This window comes from Moschus berezovskii, chromosome 6 (genome assembly GCF_049115385.1).
Source record: "Moschus berezovskii isolate FMDL1 chromosome 6, NW_MosBer_1.0, whole genome shotgun sequence".
NCBI lineage: Eukaryota > Metazoa > Chordata > Mammalia > Artiodactyla > Moschidae > Moschus > Moschus berezovskii.
In genome coordinates this window covers 116283533-116300092 of record NC_142465.1, presented here as the reverse complement: position 1 = coordinate 116300092, position 16560 = coordinate 116283533, and the positions used below count along the sequence as shown (strand labels likewise).

General features: G+C 57.0%; 1 protein-coding gene across 7 annotated transcripts in view; it reads right to left on the bottom strand.

The window, feature by feature from the left end:
• ZC3H7B (zinc finger CCCH-type containing 7B) overlaps window positions 1-16560 on the bottom strand; it is a 60148-nt gene that overhangs the window by 3060 nt on the left and 40528 nt on the right. For 4 of the 7 annotated variants that reach the window (XM_055394558.2, XM_055394553.2, XM_055394554.2 and 1 more), the window contains 12 exons: window positions 16389-16477; window positions 15497-15596; window positions 14003-14164; window positions 11812-12017; window positions 10714-10814; window positions 9578-9759; window positions 6331-6416; window positions 1376-1512; window positions 1166-1271; window positions 912-1020; window positions 553-686; window positions 262-425 (listed from right to left, as the gene is read on the bottom strand). In XM_055394558.2, the coding sequence (XP_055250533.2) occupies window positions 262-425; window positions 553-686; window positions 912-1020; window positions 1166-1271; window positions 1376-1512; window positions 6331-6416; window positions 9578-9759; window positions 10714-10814; window positions 11812-12017; window positions 14003-14164; window positions 15497-15596; window positions 16389-16477 (1576 nt within the window). The remainder of the gene's footprint in view (window positions 1-261; window positions 426-552; window positions 687-911; window positions 1021-1165; window positions 1272-1375; window positions 1513-6330; window positions 6417-9577; window positions 9760-10713; window positions 10815-11811; window positions 12018-14002; window positions 14165-15496; window positions 15597-16388; window positions 16478-16560) is intronic. The other 3 variants (XM_055394555.2, XM_055394556.2, XM_055394557.2) reach the window with 3 other exon arrangements.

The window sequence follows — 16560 nt, the reverse complement described above, 5'->3', positions numbered from 1 at the left end:
CTGGAAGTCCCCAATCCCCCCCATGACAAGCCTCTCCCCAGCAGCATCAGCCCCAGGAGAGCAGGCCTGGCCCAGCCTTCCCCGAGGATCTCACACCGGGAGGAGCAGTCCCTGCCTCCAATGCCCCCGTGGTCCTCACGCCAGGACCGATTGTTTCTGGACACGCCACCCCAGTCTGCCACTTCCTGGCCAAGTCTGCTGCCCCACAGCCCGCCAGGCCCTGCCACCCCAGCCCCCCGGCCCGGCCCTCCCCGGGGGCACCTGTCACAGAGCCGGAACTCGCCCATGGGGAAGCGGTAGGCCCAGCCGCTGGCGTCGCTGTCGGACGTGAACACCTTCTCCTTATGCTTCTCAGACTGGATGTGTTGCTGCCATTGCTTCTTGCTGTTGCTATTCTTGCCACAGAGCCAGCAGTGGTACCCCATCTGGGGACACGACCACCATGGGTGCCCACTCCCCGCCCCTCTGCCCAGACCGCTTCCCCCGGGAGACTGAGGCCCTCCCCTCGGCCCCGCCGGGTCAGGCTGGGACCAGCCTGTGAGTGGGCGTTACCATGATGTCGGCGTAGTCCGTGGGCATCTGGATCTGCTTCTCCCCTTCCCGTGAACCGACGGGCGTCCCTTCCCCTGGCTTCCCAGGGTTGTGTTTCTTCAGCCACATGTCATAGGTCTGCTGCATGTCCAGGACTGGTGGGCAAGGGGGGACGGAGGGCCTGGTGAGCACGGATCCTCCCTCCACTCTGTCCCACGACCCCTGCGGGACCCCAGCTGCGGGGCTGCCTGGTCCACTGGAGACCCAGAGAGGGCATGGCCCGGGGCAGGGCCCTGGCAGCAAAGTGAGGTTCAGTGGATGCCCTGGGGCCTGCTGAGTCGGGGTATCGGGGTCAGCCCCACCCCACCCCACCCACTCACTCTTGTTCTCCTTCATGAACGTCCACATGTCCCTCTCCTCTGGGCTGTGTGCGAAGGAGCAGTTCCCCACGTACTGGCACTTGCGGCCATTCTGCGCGTGGATGCAGAGCTGCGGGTGGGGGGGGGGCGTGGGCAGAGTCTGCTAAGTCCTGCTGGATGGTGTCACAGCCCCAGCCAGCGGGCAAGCCCTCCTGGGCCCCACGGCCCCACATCCGAAGCCCCGATGCTACCCTGCAACACGCCCTGGGGCTCACATCGTATTGCTGTGGGAAGTTGCGAATGGACGGCAGTGGCCGCACCGACACCCACTTCCTCTTGGCCTTGGACATCACCAGGAGGACCCGCCGCTCCTTGGTCCAGCTGCAGGACACCACAGGCTGTGTGACCCCCATGGCGAGCCCAGCTTCCTCGCCCGCGGCGCTCGCCCCCGCACTGCCTGTGCCCCCGCCCGGCGCCCGGCTCACCAGTGCCGCGCCTTGGCGCTACAGTACTTGAGGTCCTTGTCGGGCTCCACCACCTGCCCATTCCTCCAGCACTGGCCACACACAAACTTCATCTGCAGGTCAAAGGTGCTGGGCCCATGGGTCCGCGGGGCACCCTGCTGGCAAGAGGGGCTAGTGAAGCCACAGGACCAGGCTGAGGCCCCGGGATCTGACACACAGGCTGCCTGGAGCCTTGGAGTCAGAGGTTCATTCCCACTTACTGGTGGGAAGTGAAAGAGGAGAGTGAAAAAGCTGGCTTAAAACTCAACATTCAAAAAACAGATCATGGCATCCAGTCCCATCACTTCATGGTAAATAGATGGGGAAACAATGGAAACACTGACAGACTTTATTTTTTGGGGCTCCAAAATCACTGCAGATGGTGACTGCAGCCATGAAATTAAAAGACACTTGCTCCTTGGAAGAAAAGCTGTGACCAACCTAGACAGCATATTAAAAAGCAGAGACATTACTTTGCCAACAAAGGTCCATCTAGTCAAAGGTATGGTTTTTCCAGTAGTCATGTACGGATGTGAGAGTTGGACCGTAAGGAAAGCTGAGTGCCGAAGAATTGATGCTTTTGAACTGTGGTATTGGAGAAGACTCTTCAGAGTCCCTTGGACTGCAAGATCAAAGCAATCAATCCTAAAGGAAATCAGTCTTGAATATTCATTGGAAAGACTGATGCCGAAACTGAAGCTCCAATACTTTGGTCACCTGATTGATGTGAAGAGCTGACTCATTGGAAAAGACCCTGATGCTGGGAAAGATTGAAGGCAGCAGGAAAAGGGGACAACAGAGAATGAGATGGCTGGATGGCATCACTGACTCGATGGACATGAGTTTGAGTGAACTCTGGGAGTTGGTGATGGACAGGGAGGCCTGGCATGCTACAGTCCATGGGGTTGCCAAGAGTCAAACATTACTGAGCGACTGGACTGAACTGACCCCTTAACTTCGGGCCCCACGGTCTCTCAGTGTGGGGGCCAGGCCTGGGACGGGGCTCTGTTCTCCTGAAAGAGTGCTTTCGCCTTATCTGGTTAGTCCCCACGGGCCTGCTCTGTGGAGCTGCTGGCGTGTCCCTGGGCATGGCTTATGACCTCTCAGCTCCCTGCTTTTGCACATGCCTGGAATGCCCCTATCAGGCTTGTTCTGGAAACTTTTGAAATTCAGCTTAAGCACCACCTCCTTCAGGAAGACTTCCCTGAAGTTCTCCTAGGTGGCAGCTGGCCATCCTATGGGCTGCCGTAGTACCTGAACCACCTCATGTTGACTGCCTCATCTAGTTACGAGGGCCAGGCCTGGTGGAGAGCAGGGCCTAGAGGGTGGGGCTGGAGGAGCCTGCCAGCCTGTCTGTGGGACAGACTTCTGAGCAGCCCTGGACTCTTTTTTTTGGAATATTTATTTGTTTGTGTCAGGTCTCAGTTGCAGCATGCAGGATCATCAATCTTCGTTATGGCCTGTGAGATCTTCTAGTTACAGCATACGGGATCCAGTTCCCTAACCAGGGATCAAACCCGGGACCCCCTGAATTGGGGGGTCTTAGCCACTGGAGCACTAGGGAAGTGCCAGCCCTGGACTCTCTGAAGCCCCACCACATTCCTTCCCATTCTCTGTCTCAGCCTTTCCTTGGCAGGCAGAAGGGCCTGCTCTTCTGCACTCCTGCCTGGGGCAGGGTCGGGGGATGAGAGGTGGAAGGAGTGCCCTGCAGCTTTGTCTCCTACCACCTGCAACCCCTCGCCCATCTGTGCTGGCCACCCTGCTGGCCCTCCTGTCAGCTAGACCTCCCCATGCTCCCTGGGGCCTCAGATGTGGGGTCACCCCTCCAGGCAGCCGTCTCCTTTCTCTTCTGCCACGGGAGGACCCTCTGTCCCTGGCACTGCCTAGACTCGGGCCTCCCCTGAGCAGGAGGGAGCTCTCACTTTGTTGGATTTTTTTTAACTGTGCCATCCAGCATTTGGGAGCCTAGTTCCCTGACCAGGAATTGAACCCGTGTCTCCTATGTTGGAAGCGCAGAGTCTTAAGTGCTAGGTTGCCAGGAAAGTCCCTCCTGGGTGTTGGCTGACCCCCTTGCTGGGAGACATGCAGCCTGGCTCAGCCCCAGGATAACACACATCCCAACAGCAAGGTAAAATCTTGCCTTGTAACCTGCCTAAAGCTACCTGGCAGGCCCCTCCATCCCCAGCCTCTAGGCCCTGCTCTCTATCGGGCCTGGCCCTCGTAACTAGATGAGTCAGTCAACACAAGGTGGTTTAGGAACTATGGGATCCCATGGCCTGGCTAAAGCTGGCAGGAGGTTTACATGTCACCGGTGATTTCGAGATGACCCATTGATTCCTCACAGAAGTGTGAGAGGGCCATTTCACAGGTGAGGTAAGTGGAGTCCAGGGGGTCCCGTAGCTTATCCACTGCTCTAAGGAACAGCCACACTGGCCCGCAGAGCTTCCTTTTTAGAACTGTAGACTCAGCAGCTTCTTGCAGCAGACCTGGGGGTAGGGGTCATTCCCACTGGACTGAGCGGAAGCAGAAGCTCAGAGCGGTCACTATCCCTGCTGCGGGTAAGTGGCCTGAAGACAGAGATCTGGTGTGAGACAGGTCCTCCCGCTCCCTGTACGGTGGCACAGCTGCACAGTGGGCACCAGGCCCGAGCAGCTTCTACCCTGGCATCATGTGCTTGACCTCAAGCTGCCATCAGTCCCACCCTCTGATGGCAAGTGAGACGCCTCATGCCCGGGCCACGGCCAGGCCTGGCACAGAAGCCCTGTTCCTAAGCCAGGCCCAAGAGTGGCATCTCGGGTGGGCAGGATGCAGGGGGGTCAGGGGAATGGCAGTGGTGCAGACTCAGTGTTCTCTCGCTAGCAGATGACGCTGCAGGTCCAGCCTGAGTCCTGCACTGCTTCCCAGCTGGGCTTCTGGCCAGGAGCAAAAATAAACCGCATGGCGGGTGGGGAAGAGGACTGAATGGGAGAGGGGTGGAGGACAGGGACAACTAGGAAGGGGAGAGGGAAAGAAAAAGGACCAGGAAGGAGCCGGCAGGCTGGGAGAGCGCAGGCCGAGAAGGTCAGCCAGCCTGGCCCAGGCGTACCCCACTGGCCAGCCTGCCCTGCTCCCTGGCTCCCAGCCACAACTTAAGAGGGGCCTGACGTCCAGGGTCCTCCCTAGGTGCCCAGTGGGTGGGCCGGACATGGTGAGGGAGTCATCCCCCACGTGACTGTCTCCTGGACCCTGAGACCACCCCCTCTCCCCTCTATCAGATAGAGTTACAATGACCCCTGCCTCTTGGGGAGGGTGGGAGCTTCAGGGGTGATGGGGTCCCCACATTGAGCAGGGACATGGTCAGCTCCTGTGAGCCTCACACCGGCCCTGGAGACGGCAGGCAGGATTCTGATCCACAGTTTATGAATGAGGTGCCCTCAGGCTGACGAGGAGGGAGTAGCTGGGCAGGGAGCAGAGCGGACTCTAGACAAGCCGTCAGAGAACCCAAGACCACCTCTGCTCCTCCTCTGCTCCATGTGCCCCAGGCAAGTCTCTAGCGTGTCCTGAGCCTCAGTCTCCCCTCCTGAAAACACCACCATGCCCCATCTCATGGCGGGGGACCCGGGTGAGGATCCAGAGGGATAGGAAGTGATATGAGGAGTGGGGGGAAAGGCTGAGGAACACCAGGATGTTTACATGGTCTCAGAGGACCTCTGGGAAGACAGTCATTCATTACAAAGGAGGAGAGATTAACTTCACAACAGAGAAAGCTTTCCAGCGGAGGCACCTTTAATCAAGTTACCAGGGAAGGGACAAATGGAGGTGACATGTCTCCAATCAGACAATCCCAAAAAGATGGGCCTTTTACAAAGCATCTGCTTCTTCAAAAATGTCAATGTCAGGACTTCCTTGGTGGTCCAGGAGCTAAAGACCCTGTGCTCCCAATGCAGAGGGCTGGATCCCTGGTCAGGAAACTAGATCCTATAACTAAAAGCCATAACTAAACCCCCAGGTGCCACAATTAAGACCTGGCATAACCAAATAAATAAAGAATAAATATTAAAAAAAAAGTCAATGTCATGAAAGACAGAGACTGAGGAACTGCTCTAGATTAAAGGCAATTAAAGACACACACACACAAAGACAATAGAGGCATACAATGTGCTGCTGGTTTCTGGGGAGGAGTCACAAAAATCTGAATAATAGTACCTCACTGCAGGAGGAAACAGCAACCCACTCCAGTATTCTTGCCTAGAGAATCCCATGGACAGAGGAGCCTGGTGGGCTACAGTCCATGGGGTCACAAAGAGTCGGACATGACTGAGCAACTAAGCACACACGTACAGTACAGCACAATCCGGATAATCACCCCAATGCGAATTTGGTGATGTTGGTAACTGGACTGTGGTTATTATGGAAGAGAGTGTCCTTAATTTTACACTGAAGTATTTTGGGGAAACGGGGCATCATGTCTAAAACTTACTCTATAATGGTTCAGGAAAGTGTGTGTTTCTGTAAATAAGTGCATATGTGTGTGTGTACACACACACACAGCACAAAGTGAGTGTGGACAGTTGTGTAAAATGTTAACATCTGGGAAATCTAGGAAAAGCTATACACAAAATCTTTGTGCTCTTCTTACAATTTTCTGTTAAATAAATGATGACTAGGTAAAGGGATGGGGGCTTCCCTGGTGGCTCAGATGGTAAAGAATCTTCCTGCAATGAAGGAGACCCAGGCTTGATCCCTGGGTCAGGAAGATCCCCTGGAGAAGGGAATGGCTACCCACTCCAGTATTTTTGCCTGGAGAATCCCATGGACAGGGGAGCCTGGTGGGCTCTGTCCATGAGACTGCAAAGAGTCGGACTCTCCATTACATAAAAATAAACCAAAGGGATGGGGAATGGCGGCTGCCCCTCTTGGGGGCTGACCCCACCCCCTATGCCAGCCCAGGGTCTTACCAAGCTGCTGCTGCCCTTCCCTGTGTGAGCCTCCATCTGCTGCCAGTATTTCTTGGATTCCTGAACGATGTCTTCATGGGTCATGCCTGGGGAGGGGGAGGGGGGACAGACATGGCGTCCCTGGAGCTCAGTGAGGAGAAAGGTGGGGGGGTCTGAGAGGTGTTGATACCACCCCAGGCCCAGAGAGGAGCCCCACTTCCCAGTTAGGCCAGGCAAGGACGAGGGGAGCAGGGACACCCTGCATGCTCTCTAGGTCCGTTGGTTCATCTGCTGCTGGAGATGGAGGCCTGATTCCAGGCCCCACAGAGAATAAGATGCAGGAGCAAGATGTGGGCTCTGCAGGATGACAGGGGGCCCCCTGCACCCACACCAGTGTCCCTGTCCCTCCCCTGTCCCCTTCCTCCCTCAGGGGGCCTCAAGTCTGACCCCTGCTTGGTGGCCTCTAGCCTGCAGGTTCTTTGGGCTTCATGTCTGGCCCAGCCCAGCTGCCCTGCTCACCGAGGGGCCAGGACTTCACCACCAGTTGGCAAAGGGCAGATGCCCAAGCCTGGTGGCCCAGACCCTCCCAATCTGACTGTGGGCACTGAGCTCACCTCCGAGGGGCAGCTCACAGCCTGTTCCACAAGGCCTGCCCTCCTCCCAACCCCGCTCTGGTCTTCTAGTTTCTTCTGCAGACCCACTTCATTTGCAATCTGGCCCTGTGGATACCGCTCCCCAACGGCGGCTTGCCAGTAGGGGCTTACTCGGCCAGGCATCTGCTTGGGGCCCATCTTCTTGCTGATGGATGCATCTCCAGCCCAGAGCTCTCCTGGAACCTTCCAGATCCCCACATCTGGCTTGCCTGCTCGACCTTTCCACCTGAAGTCCAATAGGCAGCTCGGAACCCCCCACATCCCACATCCCACACAATCCTAGACGTGATCTAGGATCCCCTGATCCCCATGATCCCCTGACCTGCTCCTCCCATCTCAACACACGGAGTCCCAACTGGGGGTCAACGTGATGCCCTTTCTTTGTCTCCTATGTCATGTCTGGCTCATCAGCTCCTACTGGCTCCACCATCAAAACACCCAGAATCCAATCACTTCTACAACCTTCACCACTGCCACTCGGGCCTGAGCCACACGCCTGGGGATGCTCCACCCAGTAGCTAGAGCGAATTCTTAAAAACACTGATCAGGTCACACAACTCTACCCGATCAACCCCCGACCCCCGAACCCTGCACATTGTATTTAGAACAATCTCAGGTGGCGCTAGTGGTAAAGAACCCACCTGCCAATGCAGGAGACATAAGAGACCAGTGTTCAATCCCTGTCGGGCAAGATCCCCAGGAGGAAGGCATAACAACCCACTCCAGTATTCATGCCTGGGAGAATCCCACGGACAGATGAGCCCGGTGGACTACAGTCCATAGGGTCACAGTCAGACATGACTGAAGCAACTTAGCATGTACACATGCACACAACTGTTTCTATTTCTGTTAATGATCTTGAGACTTTTTCACCTCTGAGGCTTCATCTCTGACACTGCTCCTCCCCACAGCATGAAGCCGCTCTGCCCTCACAGACGTCCTTCCTTCTGTATCAAGCTTGCACCTACTTCAGGGCTGCCAGCCTTGCTGTTCCCTCTGCCTGGAACGCTCTCTCTGCCCTTCCTTGCTCAAATGCCACCTACTCTGAGAAGCCCTCCCAGACTTCCTAATCCCAAATGCCCCGTCCCGAGTCCCTCTCCGTCGTCCTGCTCTGCTTTCCTTTCCTCATATTACTGATGTAGATCTGAAATTCTATCACCCTATTCCATCAACTCTCAGAAGAAAAGGCTTGTTAGATGCACCATTATTTTATGTTCCACACACAACAAAAATGCTGTTACGTGAACGATGACAGGCAGCAGGGGACAGTGTGGCTCCTGGAGCAGAAGGATGGAGGGTCCTTTACCTCCCCGTTTGACTGTCTGCCTTGCTCTCACATACATCCCAGGTCCCTGAGGCCAGGGGCCTCCACATGCTCACTCAGGACCCTGATGGGGTAGGTGCTCAAGGAATCCCGTCAGGTGAGCCAGCGAGCAAGTGAATGGCTTTTAACCTCCTCATTGCTGAGGTGGAGCTGACATCACTGCCTCACAGAGGAGCAGTGGGGCTCGGCGAGGGGCCGTTGGTGACCAGACCACCTGGGTGGCCCATGGACCTCTGCCTCCTGGCTCCTCTGCACTGGCTCCCCTGGCAGTGCCCACACAGGGATAAACCCAGGGTCTTCTGGACCTGGAAGCCCCCTAATGCAGAGCCTTTGAGTCCTAGGATGTCCAGGAAGTACTGGTTTCTCTGCAGCCCCCCATCACAACATCACTGCCCTCCTCTGAACACTGCAGTCCTCTCACCCTCACCTGAGCCCCCACCTGAGCCCTCACCTGAGCCCCCACCTCAATCCTCACCTGAATCATCACCTGAGCCCCTACCTGAATCCTCACCTGAGCCCCCACCTCAATCATCACCTGAGCCCTCACCTCAGTCATCACCTGAGCCCCCACCTGAGTACTCACCTGAGCCCCCACCTGAGTAATCACCTGAGCCCCCACCTGAGCCCTCACCTGGGCCCCCACCTGAGTACTCACCTGAGCCCCCACCTGAGTACTCACCTGAGCCCCCACCTCAATCCTCACCTGAGCCCTCACCTGAGCCCCCACCTGAGCCCCCACCTGAGTATTCACCTGAGCCCTCACCTGAGCCCCGACCTGAGTACTCACCTGAGCCCCCACCTGAGCCCTCACCTGGGCCCCCACCTGAGTACTCACCTGAGTCCCCACTTGAGCCCTCACCTGAGCCCCCACCTGAGTACTCACCTGAGCCCTCACCTGGGCCCCCACCTGAGCCCTCACCTGGGCCCCCACCTGAGTACTCACCTGAGTCCCCACTTGAGCCCTCACCTGAGCCCCCACCTGAGTACTCACCTGAGCCCCCACCTGAGCCCTCACCTGGGCCCCCACCTGGGCCCCCACCTGAGCCCCCACCTGAGCCCCCAACTGAGCCCTCACCTGGGTCCCCACCTGAGCCCCCACCTGAGTACTCACCTGAGCCCTCACCTGAGCCCTGACCTGAGTACTCACCTGAGCCCCCACCTGAGTACTCACCTGAGCCCCCACCTGAGCCCTCACCTGAGCCCCCACCTGAGCCCTCACCTGAGCCCCCACCTGAGCACTCACCTGAGCCCTCACCTAAATCCTCACCTGAGCCCCCACCTGAGCCCTCACCTGAGTACTGCTGCAGGAGCCAGACCTTGAGCTCGATGAAGCTGTGGGCGAAGTGGCAGCTGTCCTCGCGCAGGCATCCGTATCGCACCTCGTGGCGGCACACGTCGAACTGGAAGTGCTCCTGGAACTGGCGAACCTTGGAGTACTTGAGGGAGGTGGAGCGGACGATGTGCACCAGGCACCTGGTGGGTGGGGGGGCATGATGCAGTCTGCAGCCCTCCATCCCTGGTCAAGGCCCCCTCCCTGGTATCCATGCCGGACACCTGATGAGGGTCTCCTACCCGGGTGCCTCCCCCTGTTCACCACTGGCACAGGAGGGAAGGGGCGGTGGTCCTATGGTCAGGCAGGTCTGCTGTGAACTCCAGCGGTGTGCCCCTTGCCCAGCCTCACCCTGGAGACAGCTTAGGAAGGAGCTGAACCAGCCCCCCCAGGAAGGGCATCTCCCTTGGGTTCCCCAGCTTGATGCCCCAGAGTTGGTCTTGCACCCAGAGGGATAACGCCTGAGAATCTCCTCCGGGCTGGGAATTTTAACTACTTTCCCAGTAACCCTGGGAGATGGGGATCAACATCCACTTTACAGAAGAGGAAACTAAGGGTCACAGAGGTCAGAGGATATAAAACAGACCAGTGACTGAGCTGGGGTTTGGACCCAACTCTGATTCCATCAACCCAGGCTGGGGCACAGCCAAGAGGAATCAGAGAGAGCATAGGTGGGTGCTGGACCCCACCAGCCTCTCAGACTCACTGTCCGATGCCTGTGTCAGGACAGTGAAGGGAGCTGATGGGAGTCAGGGATGTGGCCCTCACCTACCGTCTGAGTAAGGGGCTTCCAAGCCTCAGCTTTGTCAACTATGTATCAGAGACACTCACTCTTCCACACAGGAGGACTTTAATGACGCAGAGATCATTAAAATATGTAAGAAAACGCTTGGACTATAGTAGATGCTCATTACATGTGGTTCTGTCCTTTCCAGGTGGATGCTGGATCTGAGTCTTAAATCCTGCCCCTTGCCTTGACACCCTAGGCCCACCCTATGGCTACAACTGCTCCTCAGGCATCTAAGCTGCCCCAGGGGGCTTCTCTACCCGCCCCTTCCCTGACCCAGGCCATGGGTCTGGCTGTGGGCCTCACTCACTTGTTGTTGTAGAAGCTGTGCTTGGCAGCCAGGTTGGAGCAGACAGACGGAGAGTCCTTGGTGCCTTTGCTGATGATCCGGGGTTTACTGTCAAAGCAGATCTGCCCAGGGAGGGGGTGGGCTGGGACCCAGAATGGCCACCCCAGAGGGACAGACTAGGTCCCTGGAAGCCCTGCCCTGAGCCAGGGGGGTGAGGAAGGGAACCCCAGGGTCTGTGGCCCCCGCCTCTCTTATCCCACCACTCCAAATGCCTGGGGCAGGGGTTACTCCTTATCTCTGAGCCTTCGTTTCCTCAGCTGTAACCCAGGGGAAAACCACACCTGCTCTGTCCCACGGGTTCACTGTGAAACCGAAGAAGGATCTAACAGAACTGCAGGTGCTTTGTGAAGTCTATGCAACCACTAGGCTGCAGACTGTGGTCCCCTGAAGGGAGCAGGAGGCCCACCTGCTCTAAGAGTCGGACGGAAGGGTTGGCTGTGTGAGGGATGGGGGCTGGCCGAGCAGCACCAAACCCTGCCGGCAACCCAGACCCAGCACCCTCACTTCCCAGAGATGGAGCCTGTCCCTGCCTGCATCACGTGATGCCTGGTGGGGAGGCTGGGGCCAGCAGGGTCTCCTGTGACAGCTCTGGGGAGGAAATGAACAGCTTGGTGGGGCTGTTGGCATCACCCTTGAGACTCAGAGGGTCCAAGACACAGAAACATGGGGAGGGCACACTGGGGAGAGGGCCTGGCCTGGACATGGGCAGGGAAGTGGGCCAGAAGGCACGATGGGCATTGAAGCCAACACAGCTGGACGAGGAAGCGTGGGGGGCTTAGCATGAATTCCTAGGGCACCTGAGTCTGGCCCATGGTGGCCGGAAGTCAAGAGCCAGGTGTGGTTCCTTCTCTTTGTGGCCTCAGTTTCCACCTCCGCAAAATGAGGGGACTGGATAGGATCTGGGCTCTAGTGCCATAGGGTCCTATGGGCCTAACTTTCTGACAGTCCCAGGAACCTACTCATTATAAGGGCAGGCCTCCAAAACCCTTGGGTCCCTGGGCTCATCGCCCACCACAGAGCCAACCCCAGTCTGTGCATGGACTGGGGAGGGGCTGGTACCTCACAGAGGAACGTGAAGATGCCCTGGTGCTCCTTGAGGAGCTTGGCGATGGTGAGGCTGCCGCGCTTGACGCCCCCCAGCGGGTCGAAGAGCAGGTCGCGGTTAAGGGTGCCTTTCCGCTCCTCCGTCCACACGTCGATCTCCTCCTGATGGTAGGCGAAGGTGCAGTTATCCCCGTACTTACAGTCCTGCTTGTTAATCATGTCTGCAAAGAGGCAACAGGACACACGTTCCGCCAGGCAGACAGCACTGCAGCACCCTCGTGGCACAGCCGCAGCCGGCTGGACAGGCAGCCACCCAGGGAGGCTTGGGGAAGCATGTGGTCATCCCCGCTCCTCCCCTGCATGGAGCTGCTGTGTACGGGCCAGGCATGATGGCAGGCACAAATGGCTTCGTAGACATATAGAAAGTCAAAGTGTTAATCTCTCAGTTTTGTCCGACTCTTTGCAACGTCATGGACCGTAGCCCACCAGGCTCCTCTGTCCATGGAATTCTCCAGCCAAGAATACTGGACTGGGTTGCCATGCCCTTCCTCCAAGGGATCTTCCCAACCCAGGGATTGGGGTCTCTCACATTGCGGGCAGATTCTTTACCATCTGAACCACCAGGGAAGCCCAGACATATATAAGCCTCTAAATAAACATGGGAGGTTTTATTATTATTAGTCATTAGGAAAATACCACTGGTGACAGAAAACATGGGCCTTGGGGTCTGGAAGACGTAGGCTGGGGATTCCCTGTTATTCCCGAGCCTCAGCTGTCCATGAAACGAGAACACGGTTGTTGTAGGAATTAAGTGAAATAATACATAAAATAAAAAGCAATGATAGTAAATAAAATAATAATAAATTAACTTCTGGGGGCCAGGGAGCTGGGAAGGCGGCAGGTTTATAACCTGGAGACTAGCCATTTCCTGGCAGTGGAAACTGCTTTTCTTTCTTCGTCCCCCTCCCTTACATTCTAAGTCGCCCCTGGTCCCTGGCCAGGCTTGCCAGCACACAGGGATAAGCAGGCTGGTGGCCAAGTAACCCCACAGACAGTGGGCTCTGCACTGTGACCAACTCTGCATCCATCAGGGAGCCCTGGCGGGGGGCGGTCCCAAGATCTGGGCACTGCTTGAAGGAGGAGCAGAGGACGACCAGGTTCCCAGGGCACGTGTGCAAGAGTCAGGGTTCAGTGTATGTGGCAACTGCTCAGGGCCGATGGGGGACTTGTAGGCCTCATGGAATCAGGACTTCATCCATACTGGCTGGGGTACGACTAGAGGAGACCTTCAAGCTCAGAAATGACAAGTCTTTAAGATCCAGCTGAGGGACTTCCCTGGTGGTCCAGTGGTTAAGAATCCACCTTTCAATGCAGGAGGCACAGGTTCAATCCCTGGTCAGGGAACTTAAGATCCCATGTGTGGTGGAGCAACTGAACCCGTGTGCTACAACTCGAGAGAAAAGCCCACATACTGCAAAGGAAGATCCTGCAACCAAGACCCAACACAGCCACAAATAAGTAAGTAAATATTAAAAAAAAATAAAGCTAGCGCTTAAAAGATCCAGCTGGGAAGACAACGAGCTGATCCAGAAAGCCTGGGTGGGCGACTGCCATGAGCTGGGTTGGGGGACAAAGGCGGAGCCTGGGGCGGGCTCCCAAAGCCTCAGTTTCCTCACTCAGAGTTGCTGTGAGGGTGTGTCACGGTGGGAACAAAAGGGTGACACTCTAAAGCTGTGAACACTATCAAGACTGCACCCAGATGCTTGGTTGGGAAGAAGAAAGCAAATGAGGTACCTGCCAAATACCCACAACATGTCAACCCGACATGAGCCAGAAGAATGATGACAACACACGAATTTTTAAAAGCTAGTGTCTATCAAGCCCTTACCATGGTCCAGTCTCCAGTGCTTTACATAGATCCTTTCCACATCCTTCCCATGGCCCTGTGGGGCCCAGCAGCGTATCAGAACTGTCCGAGCCTCCCACCCAGGGGCCACTGAGGCCCCAGCTCGAGTGTAACCCCTGGCAGCTCTCGTCTGTCTGCAGAGCTGGTCAGGGCTGGAGTTGCATGTTCTTACATGCACTCCATCCTCTCCAGACCACCCCGTCTGTCTGCCTGTCTGCCTGCGGTGAGGCGCGAGCCGTGGCCGGCTGTGGGCAGCTGGGCCCTTGGCCGTGCCGCCCGCCCCTGCGGTGGCCTGCTCACCTTTGCACAGGTAGTAGGAGCCCACGAAGCTGGTCTTGGTGGGCCGGGGCCGGATCCGCTTCCACGTCTGGTCCTCGGCGCTCCGGAGCCGGCCGAGCAGCGTGTCCCTCTTGCACTTGTGCTCAAGGCCCTCACGGTAGGTGTAGTCGCCCGCCCTGGGGCCTGTGGGGGCAGGGAGGGCTGAGACTGTGGCTCCTGAGGCAGAACTGAAGGGGGACGGGGGGCTGGCCACCCTGCCCCGCTGCCACCTAGAAGCCCACCTCCTTTCTCCGGGCCTCCCGCCAGTTCCTTGCCTGTGCTCCCTGTGGACAGGGTGTCGGGGCGGCAGAGAGCAGGCTCTGTCTCCATCTTTTCCTGCCCCAGGAAGGCACGGCCAGCTTTCCTTAGCCTCCCTCCCCTGCTCCTTTTCTTCTTTTCCCTGGTACTTCCAAATCTTCTGATCAAGGGACTCCTCTCCCCCAACAATGGAGTGAGTCTCCACAAAGAGACCAGGAGGACCAAGGTCCCTAGTGGGGACCCACGTGACATGACTGGCCAGCACCTGGTGGGCAAAAGCTCTGCTTCCCTAGCAGGGGGCTGCGGATCAGGGAGGGGATGCGCTCCACACAAGGAAAAAACCTCCTCATGGGCACAGACACCCAGCTAGACGGCGTTCTGCCCCCTGGCCCTGCAGGGCCATGGGCTTTGCAGGACGACTCTGGCAGGTGTGACATGCATGTGACGGGGAGGGGGTGGACGACAGCAGTAGATGACCTCTGAGATCCTGTCAACTCCAGCCCCTCTGAGATGGAGAATTCCAGGCTGGGAAGATTTGTAACCCTGAGATACCCAGAGAATATTATTCTGAAACATCAGGACTGTGGAATTCTGGCAGATGAAATGATGTGAGTCTAGAAATCTGAAATTCTAGGTGTGTTGAAAATTGTTTACCAACACCGGGCACCTATCTGGAATTGCTCCTACAGTCTCCTTTGGGTTTGGGGGTGCAGAGCCCAGGAAATAACCTTTCTCAGGCTCCTCTGTCCCCTGGATTCTAGGCAAGGTTTGAATTCACCCAGTGAGAGGTGGATGGAGACGTGAATGTGAACAGAGATGTAGGCTGCACTTTCTCAGCAGATATGTTTGCGGCAGCTATCTGGAACCTGCCTTCCACAGCCAGGAACCAGCCTCTGGGCTGTGGAATAGCCGTGATACTGGCCAGCAGCCCCCTGAGCTCTGTGTGAGTAGCATACCCCACTTCTGGTCCTCAGCTTGTGGAGATGTAGCCTACAGGCCTGATGGTGTCTCCTGGCTTCTGCTCCTCCAGCCTTTCTGGCAGTTTTGAAAGTCCCTGCCCCCCAATATCCCCAGCTGCTCTAAATAGCCAGCAGGGCTTCTGTCTTCCCAGACTTATCTCTGTCGGGTACACTGGGCTTCTGTCATTCTGGGATTCTATGCTCCTGAGAGCCCTGCCATCTCTGGGCAGAGGGGTGGAGCACGGAGGTGTGGCCTTACCTGTTTTGGGGTAGCAGAGCTGACAGGCCTGCTTAAACTCGTGGGTGGCAGCCAAGGGGTTCTTGATGAGCAAGGCGGTGTTGGGCATGGAAGGCTCTGGCTGTAACGGGAGGAGCTTGGCCATTTTAGGTGCTGGACAGTGGCCGGAGCCACCAGGGCCAGCCTGGGCACCAGAAGTGTGACACTTCCCCCCAATCCCACCCAAGAGCTAAACTGCAGCCCGGGACCCTCCTTCTTCCCCCAGCCTCCCAGACAGGGAGGTCCTTGTAACATGATCCAAGAATCCAACAGGGCTACTTCAGCCTAGTCGAGGTGCCTGGGTGACAGTGACCTTGGCCCAAAACCTTTTCTTGAGTCAAAGTCCAGCGTAAAAGGAGTGAAACAAGAGTGGCCCTGACCGGGGCCTACGCACAGCCCGCCCCCTCCAACCCATCCTCTCTCCCAAGTTCCCACGGCCTCATTAGATGGAAATAAGACAAAACTCAGAGAGGTTTGGTGGCTTCCCCAGGGCCACACAGCTACTGTCTTGGCTGAGGCCAGAGTCCAGGTCACTTGAGTCCTGGACAGATGCTCTCCTCAACTCAAACCTGGCTGAATCCTGAGATCAGGGATGTTAATGACCCTGGAGAGATCACTCAACCTTCTGAGCCTCGATGTCCTCTCTGGTCATAAAAGTGAGGGCCAAGCCCTCTGCTTGCTCCCAGCATGCCACCAGGCCAGAAAGGGTCTGGAAGGGCCAGGAAGAGACCGTCTCTGGCCCGCCTGCTCTTGAGGGATGCTGTACCTCATCCCACACTGAGGGCTCACCCCCACTCTGGAGCCCACAGCGCTTTGCCTCCACCCCCTGGAGACCACGAGGTACCTGGGCACCCATCCTCGCCGAGTCACTCACCGAGGGGGCTGGTTTCTGAGTACCGCTCGGGGGACGATGGTCCTGTAAGTTGGCGTCCTCTGGGCGAGAAGATGCAGGGGTCACCTGCCCTGAAGGGTGTAAGGGGCCCTCTGTGTTCCTGTATTTCTCTTCTGTATTTCTAACTCAGAAAAGCCATCCAGGCTACACATGC